A 14,838-nucleotide genomic window follows, 5' to 3' on the forward strand; every position below is an offset into this window, starting at 1 on the left:
TTTTCCTTTTAAATGCTTTCTCAAAAACAAATAAAATAAACATCATAACACACTATCTTAAAGTTTGCCACACTTTGGGGCAGATGCTATAAGACGGTTGGTGCTATTACCCCAATCCATCTTACGCTTCAGCTCTGTTCAGGTATGTGAGTGCAATACTGCCCCGCTGAGCTCCCAGGACACAATACTGTACAAGCCTGGGGCACATTCCTCAATGTGTGTGTGTGTGTGTGTGTTTTGTGGTCCATTGTGATTCAGCCACCAACACGAGCACCCCCACCCACCCCACTTTTCTCTCCTCAAATCCTCAACCCGCTGCAGTGTGTTGACATGCAGACAAATGCAAATAGAGTAAACATGTTTGAGTGTTTACATCTCAATGAGAAAAAACAATCTCTCATCCTTTGTCAGAACAGAGGGGTGAAAAAGAAGCAGGCGAAAGAATTTCCAATAGCTGTTGAGATGCTAACGGTCCTGTGAGTGAGATAAACAGCGCGGAAGAATAGAGTTATCAGTGGATCTTAGCATTCACATAGGAAGTTTTGTGGGAAAAGTAATTCAGTAGCATGACAAAATGTTTGTTCTGACAGTGATCCCTTATCAAGAACAAAAACAACAAGAACAACAGCATCTGCAGCTCTATACACACACTGTACCTCTGATGAGCTTAAAGCTAATTGTGAATGTAATGATATGCTAAGGTACAATGTGAAAAACCATTGGTATAATATTTAAAACTTTTTTATAGATATTTCCAGATAAAATAAAGGTAACTAAAATATAATTAGCTGAAATAGCTAAATATGGGCACCTTATAGATTAAAAAAATAAATAAAAAAATGCTAAATGTGGACACTTAGCTTGTGGAAACTCAGACACCGTTAATATGAACTGAATTCTGAGTGCTGTTGGATACTTTAAACAAGCATGTTAACATGAACCAATGCCATTAATGTACTTATGGTCTATTACTCAATACTTGATTGTATCTTTTGTGAACAGATTGGACCCCCTCAGAGAGGTCAGCCTATCAGACGGAGAGGAGCCCTCTCCGTGGATCCCAATGAAAAGGTTTGAGATCCTTTGAGCGTATTGACAGGCCTCTGCTGGGCAGCAAAGTTAGCTATTGTAGCATATGCTACGTTCAGATCCTTCTAGAAAGTCCTTTCTTACAGGAAATCATAATTACAATGTGCGTTTAAGCCATTATAGTTATAGTTGCTGGACAATTTATATTTCTCTATCTCTCTCATTTTCACTTCCCGACAAATATTTTTTGTGCTAATGCAACATAATGAAGAGCAAAGAAAGCTCATTAGGTGTGTAATGGATGTTATATCATGCAGTGCATTTTATCATTCTCATGATGTGGCTACAGAGAATGATGTGAAATGTAGTTGGGTTACACAAGCCAGACTCCTCATAAAAAGACTAATGTTTCTTTATCAATAATACTAAACATGCGCACAAACTAAGTTTTACTGTCAGCACTCGCAGCTTATGATCATACAAATTTGTTTCTATCATGATTCTTTAATTGAACCTTTAATCCCCAACTCAGAATTTGATCATTCCGACATGACTTCAACACACCAATAGAACAGAATTAAAATGAAATTCAAATACTGATCAATTTAAAGCGATAGTTCACCCTAAAAAGTTTATAGCGTCACGTGATCCTTCAGAAATATGCTGATTTGCTGCTCAAGAAACATTTATTATTATTATTATCAATAAAACAGTTGTGCTGCTTAATATTTCTGCGAAAACAGTCATTATTTTCAGGATTTTTTCAAACGAACAGATTTATTTGAAACAGAAATCTTTTGTAACATTATAAATGTCGTTACTGTCACTTTCGATGCATTTTGCTGATTAAAAGTACCAATTTATTTACAAAAAATAAACCCCGACCCCAATATTTTTAACGTCAATGTATCTTATTTTAAATTTATCTTATTGTTAATTTAAAATTGTGTATGTCACTTTAGATGCCTGTCGCCATTGAGGTAAAGAGGACTTCACATTGCATTATGAATAAGGTGCTTGAATCAGTCAGTGGCATACATCTTGATTTATCTATTAAAGCAGACACACATCAAGTGTAGGTAATTGTGTTAATGTGAGGGAGAGTGTGCACACATCAGCAGCATTAGAGGCAGACAGGCCCATAATCCATCTAAATCAGCCCATTCTATGTCCTGATGAGAACGCTGAATCCTTTCAACACTTCAAACACTTAACCTACATATTGCTAAAACTCTTTAACACTGTACCATTCACTTCACATTCTATACTGCATCTCTAATCCCTGTCCGCTCAGACCTCCCCTGCCTCACTGACTGCCCCCCTATAGGGAGGCTGTATTACCCCGGTACTGACCTGGCCTCCCACTAGCTCTGTTGTTACCCCTGTGTGAGTGACACCTCCCTGCTCATCTCCTGTCAACCAGGCCTCTCCTGATGTGGATTCTTCATGTCAAGTGTCCTATACAAATACACACAGATATTAAAAATGCATATTAAAGATATTAAAAATCATAATCCCCCCTGAACCTGACAAATACACATGGCTACACACATTCATGCCCACCTACACTACGCTAACTAGGTGACAATTAGATGAAAGACCAGATTGGATGTGTCCTCAACAACATGTTAATAACTTAACATTGCGCTCTGTCGTCACCTCTGACGAGTGTATTGACGCTTCCTGTTGTGCAGCACCTGGGCCTTTTGTTATCAGACAACATACTAATAGTTAACACAGGCTTATTAGCGTTGACAGTCAGTGGAGAACTGGTGCTAGCATTAGCATTATAGACAAGACAGTACACACCGCTACAAGAGTGGGAACTTTTTCACAGATGTGAGAGGAAGCTTCTGTAAATCTGTTAAAATTAACATGTCTGCTTGAACTTTGAGGGAATAAAATCAAGAAAATGTAAAAACTAATGTAGGTTAAAACAAAAACAAAACTGTCATACAGCCATTATGTAAAACACAGGATCTTAATTTAAAGAAACAACAGCTATTTTAAACTGCAATAATATTTCAGTTTTTACTGTATCTCTTGGTGAGCATGAGATATCTTTCAAAGCATTTAAAATTCTTACCGACCTCAAACTTAATATTCTCTCAAAATTATAATATTAATATTATAATTACGTCAGAATATTATAATTATAATATTATATCTCTCTTATAATATTATATAATAATACATATTGTCGATGTGAATTCATACCTTCAATATAATTCTAAATATAATCTGTCTCTTCTCCCCTCCACTGTATCTCGTCCGTCTTTCTCAGAGTCTTTCTCTCTTCTTTCTGACACCTATAGGCAAAGGCCAAAACATCATTGTAGTGCTTAATGTTGACAGAAAAAACATACATTAATACAGTTGCAGTTTCCTTTCATGCTCATTAAACACACACCAGAGGCCTTAGAAGACATCCACTCATTTAGGTGGCTCTGATGTGGTGAACGAAGCTGTGAAAGGTGTGTATTTGAGCATGTGAGTGTTAACGTTCCATAGCTTGCAATGGCCTGTTGAATGTCGGCGAATCAGCACCATCAGTTTCATATTTCAGCAAAGGCCTACTGTCATCATTCCTCTTATCATATATTCATACCAGCTCATAATCACGCAGGGCCCGTCGCCAGCATACCTGCACAGACTAACGCATGAGCGTGGACGAAAGACGGATGGGGGGATTTGAGAAAGTTATCAGATGCAAAACAGGCCATAGAAGATGTGAATTCTGTCATCGTTTCCTCACCCTCATGTCCTTCAAAACCTGTATGACTTATTTTTTTTTTGTGCAAGTCAAAATGAGATATTTATAGCAGATGCTGGGAAAGTGAATGGAGAACACAGCTGTCAAGCTAGATTTTCAAGGCAAGATTAGTGAATAACAACTAAAATTCCTCAGTCAAAACTATTGTATGACTTCATAGACCTGGGAAAATAGTACATGCAGTTTAATACTTTTATGATGCTTTTAATGTGCTTTTGTGTCACTTTAGGAGCTTGACACCACTTTTGATTAAAATGTAAAAGAACAGCATGAATGTTCTTCAAAGAGTCTCATTTTACCTTCCCCAGAAGAAAAAAGTGTCACACGTGCTTGAAACAGTGTTATTTTAGTATGACTTTTTATTTTTACTATTTCTTCATATTTTAATTAGAGTTAATTTTTTATATTTCCAGTTTTTATTTTAATTTAAGTTTAGGTTTTAAGTGATTTTGTTATGTGATTTTTTTGCATGTCTGTTTTAGTAATATTAGCTCTGTTTTAGTCATTTTAGTAATTCAACATTTCTAATTGTCATTTAAGTTTTTAATCTAATATTATACTTTATTTGATTTTAGCTTTCTTTCAATTATTGAAAATATTTTTACTAGTAGTTTTAGTCAATAACAACACATGTTAGTGTTGTTACATGAGGGTGAGTAAATGATGAAATAAATTTCATTTTGGTTCTTTTCTTTTTTAACAATACACACACAATCAATCAAGAAGATTTAGTAGGAGAGAGACACAAATATTAATTATGAGATGCAGATGAGTGCATGTTCAAAAACAAGGTCAGACTTTGATCTTCTATACCTGATGAGACGAAAACCTCAAAACGCTTCAGCACAATGACATTAAACACGAACGCTGCAAGATCAAACATTAGGAAGACTTCAGAGAGAAAAGCACTTAGGCAGTGTGTTAATTACTCTCATACAGTCTGACATTAACATTTCATGAGCATAGAACTCATACACTTGCACACACTAGCAATGATAATTGTCTGTATGTACATGTAACCAGAGTGGGGTTAGCATTCTGTATGTGTTGGGGGCAGGGTCAATGGCTCCTTTGAGATGTCAGCATCCCTCAATGACACACACTACCCCCGACTACTGCTGAGGGACCAAGACAAGTCAGAACATGCTGAAGACACCAAAGCACACCCACACACTCTGTGATGCACTTACTGTATGCACGCTTGCCTTCGAAAAAAACAAGCGATGTAGAGTTCCTACTCTAAAGGAATAGTTCTATGGAACACAATGTACTGTATCAATGTTCAAAGTATTCAATGAGGTCCAATGTTGTTTTGGACCCTTTGGACTTTCAATGTGTGGAAGAAAACAGTCCTTTAAAATATCTTCTTTTGTATTCCACAGAAGAAAGAGAGTCATACAGTTGGGTGAATAAATGATGACAGAATGTTCATTTTGGGTGAAGTACTCCTGATGTTTGGCATCAGTTGAACATATTGGAGAGTGCACTAAATAGAGCTGTTCAGTCCTGACATTAAACTTGGAAGGATAATTCGCTTTGGGTTCCCTCAGGAATCTCTATTGTTTTATTGGTGGTTGTAGTCCTTAAGCAACAAAACTTAGATTTGAGGTATGACGGTCACTGTGTGCTAATGTTGTAGAACAAAATGTGAAAGTCTGTTAAAGTAGTATTAACTACAGACCTTATTGTGCTCATAAATCGAAAACCACTATTCCAAAAAATCAGTCTAAATTCCAGAGGGAACCCCAGGCTCAGAAGTGCTAATACTCCTACAGTTTGCAGGACTGCAAGCTGAACAGAGATAAATGGTCTCTGTTCTCTTGCTCTTGAGCTTCTGGATGAAGACAAAAAACACTCCCCTGACTAAAGCAATCACAGATCTTTTGGCTGTACACTGAGTCTCATAACCGCTTGTCATGTAAACACACGGTTGAATATGTCAAACATTTTGACTTTTGATGTTTAATGGCCAATCTATACAGCAAGCTAGCACAATAAGCTCTGATTCATCAGAGAAATATGCCGTTTTGAGAAATACACAGATTTAGGAAAATAGAGATGGTGAGAACATAAAACTGAAGGCAATACAATAATACAATAAACTGTCACTCCATGAGCGCATGCAGACAGAAAAATACTATCAAGGTATGAGCTCTGTCTGTTACTGAAAGAGGACATTCGTGCATCTGTTTTTCGAAACCTTTTAGAAACCAACCAAAGCTTGATCTGCATTTTCAATGCAGAAATTTTTTATTCATTTACTTTATTCATTTATTTGTGTTTTTCCTGACACTGCTTTTACTGTGTATCATGCTATGACAATATCGCATGCAAAACAATCATGGCAATAAACTTTGACCTTTAAAATAATATATATATATATATATATTTTTTTTTTTTTTTTTTTTTTTTTTACCGTGAATTTATATGCATTTAGTAGCTTTTTATACATTTATTACTCAGAGAGAGAGAGAGAGAGAGAGAGAGAGAGAGAGAGAGAGAGAGTGTGTCATTTATTTACTTACAGGTCCTGGGGCGAGTCTATGGGGATGCTGATCAATAGCTTATTCTCATCGGCTAGGCTAAAGAAAAACAACACACACTTTGCAAGTGACACGTTAAGCGCTTAGAGATCATTGAGACAAGATAACATTCTCATTACACGCGTTTGAAGTCACATTTACAACTGACCGATATCAGCAATCACAAGACTAAACTCCATTCAAAACCTCCAGTATCTACAGGCTATGTTGCTAGTTTTGTAAAACATCTTATTTTCCTCCTCAGCAGCGTCTTTTAGGGCAGGTTTTGCCTCCAGGTTTAATCATATCTACAGGCTATATGGCTAGTTTTGTAAAACAACATCTCATTTTCCTCCTCAGCAGCGTCTTTTAGGGGAGGTTTTGCAGAAGCGACTGTCTACAGTCAGTTTTTTCAGTTAAAAACAGCTCGCGCATACACGTGAAGGAGTGGGCGGGGCGAGAGAATGTAACCGTTGTCTGCAGTAGCCAATCAGAGCCGAGTGCATCTGTGGCTGTATAAATAAAACCCAAGCTCCAGTCTCGGCTCAGTAAACCAAGTTACAGTCTTGGTGCTATCAGCTAGTAGGAGTTTGGAAAAATTCACCGACTTTATCATTGAAAGACAACATTTGCTTGTATGCCGTCGACTAACTTCGATTCTGTCATTACTTTTACGGTGTCTGTGGATTTTTCGTCGTAGTTTGTCATCGTAGGCTTTGGATATAGTGTCTTTCTTTTGTCAAAATGCGTCTCATCCAGAACATGTCCACCATCGCGGAGTACCCGAGCGCCGAGTGCCCGTCCAACCGGGTCATAAAGATCGCAGTGATCGGCGGAAGTGGGGTCGGCAAAACCGGTATGTTTGTGGAACAGTTTTACACAATTTTAAAGCTCATAATATTGCCTATAATAGTATAATATTATAAAAACTAATTTAGTGTACATTCGTGTCTTATATGATATTCATGTCCATTTCTTGCCTTTTCCCGTGCAGCGCTGGTGGTTCGTTTCCTCACTAAGCGGTTCATTGGTGACTACGAGAGAAACGTGGGTAAGTTTTTCATCTTTCTAAGGCAACTGGTTTAGTAAACACCATTTCAACTCATTAGTGATATTGTCAAATGTATTAATCTGCATTTTTTGTATCACAGGCAACCTGTACTCAAGAGAAGTGCAGATAGACGGAGAACAACTGGCCATTCAAGTTCAAGACACACCTGGGGTTCAAGTAAGTAACGTTATGCGCGATACAGGAACAGTCGTTCCTAATGCGATTGAATGTCACTTTTTTTTTTAACCGTTATGTGCTCTCAGGGCATCTTTCCCACGCCGCTTTTTCACGGGTGAGAAGTGTAGAATGAGCGCATACCTTCGCCTTTTGTCTGTTAGCGCTTCCTTTGTGTTTTTCCGGGTTTGTGTTTAACACTTGGGGTTAATTGGCCAGCGGGATGCCTACTGTTGCACTCCTATATGGGGGCAGCGCATTCATGTACTGCAGCTTGACGAAAATTAGACTTATTTAATCGAAATCGAATCGGTTCTTTCAAAAGAAACGGTTCGTACGGGATCGCTGTATTGACATGATCGCTGCGTGTTGTATTTTCAGCTCAGCGTTTGAAATAATAGTGGTATTTACGTCCTCCTCCCCACCTGCCGTTTATTGTAATTTCATGTGTTCTACTTGCTTGTTGCAGCAATAAACATTTACAATAAACATTGCTAAAATTCAACGGTTGACATGTTTAAAAATATATATTTAAACCAATAGTTTCGTGTCGAGTTTTGAACATTATTATGAGCCGGTTCATGAAAAAGATTCGACTCCTCCAAAGAATGATTCGCTGCAGCGCTGTGGGATATTTGTAGCAGTGGTTGGGAGGTTTTGCTGCTTCAGCAGGGCTCAGCGGGTTTAGGGATATGAATAAGCACTTCAGAACAGTTACAGTTGACCAGCCCATCTAAATTATCCCTCTGCGTTTCAAAATTAGAGAATGGATTTTAATTCAATTACAGGGCACTTCTTTCAAGATGTCTTCAGTCAGAGATTTTAGTGCCAAGTTTGGCATGCAAGGCTCTTTTCCTAAACCAGGCAGTCGTCCAAAAACCACAAAATGCCTTTTATTTTTGGACTAGGGTGAAAGACTCTGTAAGTTTAGGCGGTCAAATCTCACACTTTTGTGTAACAACAATCGTAATAGCCAATAGCAAAATACTTTTCCAGCTTAAAGTTCTCAATCAGCATCGCTTTACATATTATCGCTCACACCTCATTAGTTTACATTGTTATTGAAGAAAATGAGTAAACTAACCAGACATGTTACATAACTGACAAATGTGCTTTTTTTTTTTTTCTTCAGGTGAACGCTAATGGATTGAGCTGCACTGACCAGATGTCTCGCTCCATTCAATGGGCGGATGCCGTAGTTATGGTGTATTCCGTAACCGACTGCCGAAGCTTTGATCACATCGGCCAGCTCCACCAGCTTGTTCTCCGCACCCATACGGATAGGTCCTTGCCAATCATCCTAGTGGCCAATAAAGCTGATCTTCTCCATGTGAGGCGTGTGGATGCTCAAGAAGGTCCCCTGCTGGCTTCAGCGCTGGGCTGCTCCTTCTACGAGGTGTCCGCCAGCGAAGACTACAGCCAGGTCCACGGTGCCTTCCATAGACTGTGTGTGGATCTGGCCAAGCAGCAGCCTCAGACCCCCATCAATGCAGCTTCATCTGGAACAGAGAAGAAAAGATCTCCCCTCATTCCCAGGCCCAAATCCCCCAACATGCAAGACCTGAAGAGGCGCTTCAAACAGGTGCTGTCAGCCAAGGTCCGGACCGTCACTTCGGTGTGAAGAGGGTTTGAATACCAGCAGGATAAAGGGCACGATTAAGAGAGAAAATGCTCTAAGGGGAGATGATCTTGAGAGCAGCAATGCTGAATGTATAGATCTCGCTCCTTGGACGTTCTTGAGATCCGTTGATGATCAGCAGACCGGTTCCAAACAGAGGCCCCTGAAACTTGACCTCTGATTGCGTCATGGTCGCTGAAAAAACAAAACAAAACAAGCAGAGTCTGGTGAACGCTTACATTTTCACATGACCATCCCAGTGCTGGTGGACCCTTGTGTTGCTGTCACTTATCCATGTGGACACAGCAGGATTCTGGGAGACGTGGTCGTATCGCCTTAAAGAGGGACAGTGCAAAGACTGAACGACTGAATGGAACAGATGGAGACTCATAGAAACACTATTGACACTCTGCCTTACCTGTGAACCTTTAAGACTCAATTCTCTTGGTAACAGAGATGGTGAAGGCTGCAAAACAGACTATTTTAAGAATTGCTTTTCTGAAAGGCATGGGAGAGAGGGAGTTTTTTTGTTCCTCCTTGTGGTCAAGGCTTTTACGGGCTGAATGCAGGCATTGTGAAAGGACAAGGCACTCAAGCTAAGCATATAAAGAAAGAGAGAGTGTGTGTGTGTATCTCTTACAGCCCTGCTCTTGTGTACAAGGCCAGAATGTTTCTCCTGGTTTTATGTAAAACTGCTTTGTGCCACTTTTTTATAGTGGAGTAGAAGATTTTCTCTGTTTAAATGCACTTTAAAAAAAGCCAAAGGGCTGAAGCTCAGAGTTATTTATTTATGTTATTTGATTGTGATTGGAAATAAAGAGTTGTTTTTAATAAAATAATTGTTTCTGAATTTTTAAGCACACTTTCAACCTATACACCCATTCATCCTGTTTAAACTGTGACTGGACACACAATGAAATTCTATACTAAATTAATTTAGCTGAATTTTCTTCAATGGAGCCTTGAGAGATAAGGCCAGTTTACAAGGTCTATATTATCAGTGTATGATATTACGCTTTAAAATGCAACAACCCCGTTCATATTATATACACTACCATTTTTTAACAAAGTGATAATTCATTGACTTACTTGATACACTAAATTGATCAAAAGTTACAGTAAAGATTTCTATTTCAAACAAATGCTGTTCTTTTGAACTTTCTATTCATCAAAGAATCCTGATAAAAAAAGTATGACTTTTTCCACAAAATTATGCAGCACAACAGTTTTTAGATAAACACAGTCTAAGTATAAGAGCCTTCTTAAAAATAGTTTATTTTAAAATTATGCTATACTACATATTTTTAATGATGAAGATTTCTACATGGTAAAAGTGAACAAACTACCAAGACCCTATATAAACACTAAAAAAATAAATAAAAATCAAGCTATGCATGTGTGTGAAGAGAATGAAAGGATAAAGGTGTAAAAAATGAAATTGGGAGGAACCTAACTGATAACTTCAAGTGTTTTTAGCATCTTTGTAAGACACCTGCTAGGGTAATCGTTTTTGGCAAATGCGAAACACAAACTCAAAACTTCTGAGAGAGAGTGAGAGAAACGCATGCAGAACATTTGTGTCTACTTTATTTTTTCAATTTATTTTTAGAAACACACACTTGTATATGTGGTTTATGGGGACTCTATAGGCGTAATGATTTTTATACTGTACAAACTATATATTTTGTCCCCTTACATTAACCCTACCCCTAAAACTACCCATCACAGGAAACTTTTGCTATTTGAATTGAATTTTATAAAAAACAACAACAACATAGCCTCTTTATAGACAGCTGAGTAAAGTGTTAAGTGTGAGAAAGTGAAGGAAGCATAGAGAGAGCTGTCCCCACCCTTTTTGACCTGTGCCCTCTCCCCATCTGTCACTTCTCCAACAGCGTTGAAGTGAGTGAAGGATGAAGAGGGAAGATCCTGTGAGAATCAACACATGGCTGATTGTAAGAACTGAACTGCAGAATGTGTTGTATCTGGCAATGGCACAACAAAAATTTAGTGAAATGTGACAATGTACACGCTGTACAGACTGTGAAAAAATAATATTAATAATTTTGCGCACACAAACTGTACACATGAGCAAAAGGCCAACCATAAGACTTTATTTAAGGGAAATAATAATTAATTTTTTTCCTTGGAGGGTCATTGGTCATAAAACAAAATGTGAAAATATTGGAATGGGTTGTTTTTTAAACTACGGAACAGTAGTCTGTTCTGTATATGCATTAAACCTTTTTAAATGTGCAATTTTTTGATCAGATTCATCTGAAACTCATCTGACACACAAAAGCCAAACTATGTTGGATAGAATCTATTCAACAGCCAGAAGTGTGTGTGTTCATTCCCTTCACACTCCAATGTCAGGTTTGAGCCTGTCAGTGTTGAAGAGTAAGTGAGGGACATCGGAAGGTCTCAGTAGCCTAGTAGACATTACGAATACCTGAGAAAAGACAAAAAAAATAGATTAGACAGTTATACTGAACAGGACTATTTATTCAAACCCTGCATCATTCTAACCCCCAACTTTCAGAACTGCAAAATTCATTAAAATGACTCTAGTCTTCAGCGTTGCATGATTATTCAGAAATCATTCTAATATGCTGATTTTGGTATCATCAGTGTTGAAAACAGTTGTTAATATTTTTGTGGAAACCATAATACATTTTGTTTTTCAGGATTCTTTGATGACTAAAAAAGTTATAAATACATTATAAATGTCTTTACTATAACTCAGTGCATCTCTGCTGAATAAAAGTATGTACTGACATATAAAATAATAATAATAATAATAATAATAATCTGCAAAGTGGACCAGACTAGACGCAACAATCAAAAGTCTGGCTCTGTGAGATTATTAGCTTACATGTTATTAACCAGGTCTTGAAGATGAATAGACAGCACATAACTGCACCTGCTGACGCATGTGCTGAGGTAAGTACATGCTTTGTGTTCTATGGTGAAAGATGAAGATGATTTAGCTCGTCCGAGACCTTCATTTAGAAAATCACCTCAAAAGGGCTTTACAGAATGCCCGGTCCTTGTCACTCCCATGGGCATCTTGTTAAGTTTGTCAAGTTTGGTGCAACTTCATTTAGTACATGACACCCTAAATTCCAATCTGTGTCTCTGTCTCACACTAGCGCAGCTGTGGGCCTGGGTCAGGCTATGTGTGGGCTTTCTCTTCTATAAGAGTCATTATGTTTGATTTATTCATGACATGACACTTTGATCAACAAAACTCCTTTCATACTGACTCGACCCAGTTACATCTCTATTCACTCACGAGTGCAGATACACGCACACTCCAATCAAGTCTGAGTAAATGATAAAGAAAAAGAGAAGCAGAGACAGACAGAGAAAACAGGAGGAGAAAGAGAGATGTGGGTTCCTTTAAATGTGCCAAATGAATACAAGAGAGATGAGGAACAGACAAAGAATACATTGAAAACATAAACACAATGGTATACCTCATGATTTTTTTCATTTCATAATGTCAATTTTTGATTTATAGGTATTATTTCAACCACAACAACAACAACACTGGAAACATGTTAACCAGGTATGAGAAAGTATGACAAAATAAAATTTCATTTACAATACCGTTAAAACATTTGGGGTCTGAAAGATTTTTTTAAAAAAAGTCTCTTATGCTTACCAATGGAGCATTTATTTGATACAAAATACAGTTTACACTTTATTTTAAGGTGTCCTTGTTACAACGTAATTATACATCTAAGTACTGAGTAATAACTACATGTACTTACTTTAGAGATAGAATTAGGATAAGGGTTCCTTGCATGTAATTATGCATAATTTATAGTTATTACTAGTAACATGTAGCATATATATGGAAGCTTGTTTCTGCCACTGAATAATAAATAAATAATAATAATTGCGACTTTTTATCTCACAATTCAGACTTTTTTTTCTCACAATTGCGATATATCAAGTCAGAATTGTGACTTTTTTTTCTCAGAATTGCGAGATATGAAGTCAGAATAGTGAGAAATAAAGTCGCAATTCTGAGAAATAAAGTCGCAATTGCGAGATATAAAGTCGCAATTCTGAGAAATAAAGTCGCAATTGCAAGATATAAAGTCGCAATTGCGAAATATAAAGTCACAATTCTGAGAAATAAAGTCGCAACTGCGAGATATAAAGTCGCAATTCTGACAAATAAAGTCGCAATTGGGAGATATAAAGTCAGAATTGCATGATATAAAGTCGCAATTGCGTGTTATAAAGTCAGAATTGTGAGATATAAACTATTCTGAGGTAAAAAAAAAGAATAATTTTTTTTTACTTAGAATTGGACTTTATATCTCACAACTGTGAGAAAAGATGTCCGAATTGTGAGAAATAAAGTCGCAATTCTGAGAAATAAAGTCGCAATTGCGAGATATAAAGTCGGAATTCTGAGAAATAAAGTCGCAATTGCGAGATATAAAGTCGCAATTCTGACAAATAAAGTCGCAATTGCGTGTTATAAAGTCAGAATTGTGAGATATAAACTATTCTGAGGTAAAAAAAAAAAAGAATAATCTTTTTTTTCCTTAGAATTGGACTTTATATCTCACAACTGTGAGAAAAGATGTCAGAATTGCGAGATATAAACTCGCAATTATGTGTTATAAAGTCAGAATTGCGTGATATAGTCAGAATTCTGACTTTCTAACACGCAATTGCGACTTTATTTCACGCAATTCTGACTTTATATCTCGCAATTCTGACTTTATAACACGCAATTGTGACTTTATATCTCGCAATTCTGACTTTATAACACGCAATTGTGACTTTATATCTCGCAATTCTGACTTTATAACACGCAATTGTGACTTTATATCTCGCAATTCTGACTTTATAACACGCAATTGCGACTTTATTTCACGCAATTGTGACTTTATATCTCGCAATTCTGACTTTATAACACGCAATTGTGACTTTATATCTCGCAATTCTGACTTTATAACACGCAATTGTGACTTTATTTCACGCAATTCTGACTTTATATCTCGCAATTCTGAGAAATAAAGTCCGAATTGTGAGATGTAAACTCGCAATTGTGAGATAAAAAGTCGCAATTATCTTTTAAAATGTTTTATTTTGTGGCGGAATCAAGCTTCCATACATATATAACAAGGACACTGTAAAATAAAGTGTTACCAAACAGTAATATTGTAAAATATATTCTCACAATTAAAAATGACTGTTCTCTATTTGAATATATTTTTTAAATGTAATTTATTCCTATGATGGAGAAGCTGAATTTTCAGTATCATTACTCCAGTCTTCAGTGTCACATGATCCTTCAGAAATCATTATCATATGCTGATTTGCTGATCAAGAAACATTTCTTAATATTTTTGAGGAAACCATGATTAAAAGAAAATACTGTAACTCAATAAAAGTTAATTAAAAAATAATAATAAAAAATAATAATAACCCTTACTGACCCAAAGTTTTGAACGGTAGTGTAATAGATTAAGAATGATTAAAAAAGGGTGCGAATCCCCACCTGAGTGCCTGACTTATGGCTAGAGACAACTTCACGAATGAGGCGGAGCTCTGATGGCGTGACCCCGCCCACCAGGAAGAGAAACAAGAGTGGATGATCACTTGGGTGGGGTCGGTTGACCTGCAGGGAAAGAGAAACACCAAA

General features: G+C 37.1%; 2 protein-coding genes across 2 annotated transcripts in view; one reads left to right on the forward strand and one right to left on the reverse strand.

Annotated features, from left to right (window-relative positions):
* The first annotated feature begins 6,827 nt into the window (after positions 1-6,827).
* rasl11b (RAS-like, family 11, member B) lies at positions 6,828-9,384 on the forward strand. Its single transcript, XM_079888370.1, has 4 exons — positions 6,828-7,180; positions 7,319-7,375; positions 7,476-7,552; positions 8,682-9,384. Exons 1-4 carry the CDS (start codon positions 7,069-7,071, stop codon positions 9,168-9,170), a joined length of 735 nt encoding a protein of 244 aa, XP_079744496.1. The 5' UTR covers positions 6,828-7,068; the 3' UTR covers positions 9,171-9,384.
* scfd2 (sec1 family domain containing 2) overlaps positions 9,243-14,838 on the reverse strand; it is a 125,560-nt gene continuing 119,964 nt past the window's right edge. Inside the window, exons 8-9 of the mRNA XM_079888340.1 lie at positions 14,695-14,814; positions 9,243-11,619 (exon numbers count right to left, since the gene is read on the reverse strand). Of these exons, the coding sequence (XP_079744466.1) occupies positions 11,527-11,619; positions 14,695-14,814 (213 nt within the window). The 3' untranslated portion in view covers positions 9,243-11,526. The remainder of the gene's footprint in view (positions 11,620-14,694; positions 14,815-14,838) is intronic.

The sequence above is a fragment of the Squalius cephalus genome (genome assembly GCF_949319135.1).
Source record: "Squalius cephalus genome assembly, chromosome: 12".
NCBI classification, from domain to species: domain Eukaryota; kingdom Metazoa; phylum Chordata; class Actinopteri; order Cypriniformes; family Leuciscidae; genus Squalius; species Squalius cephalus.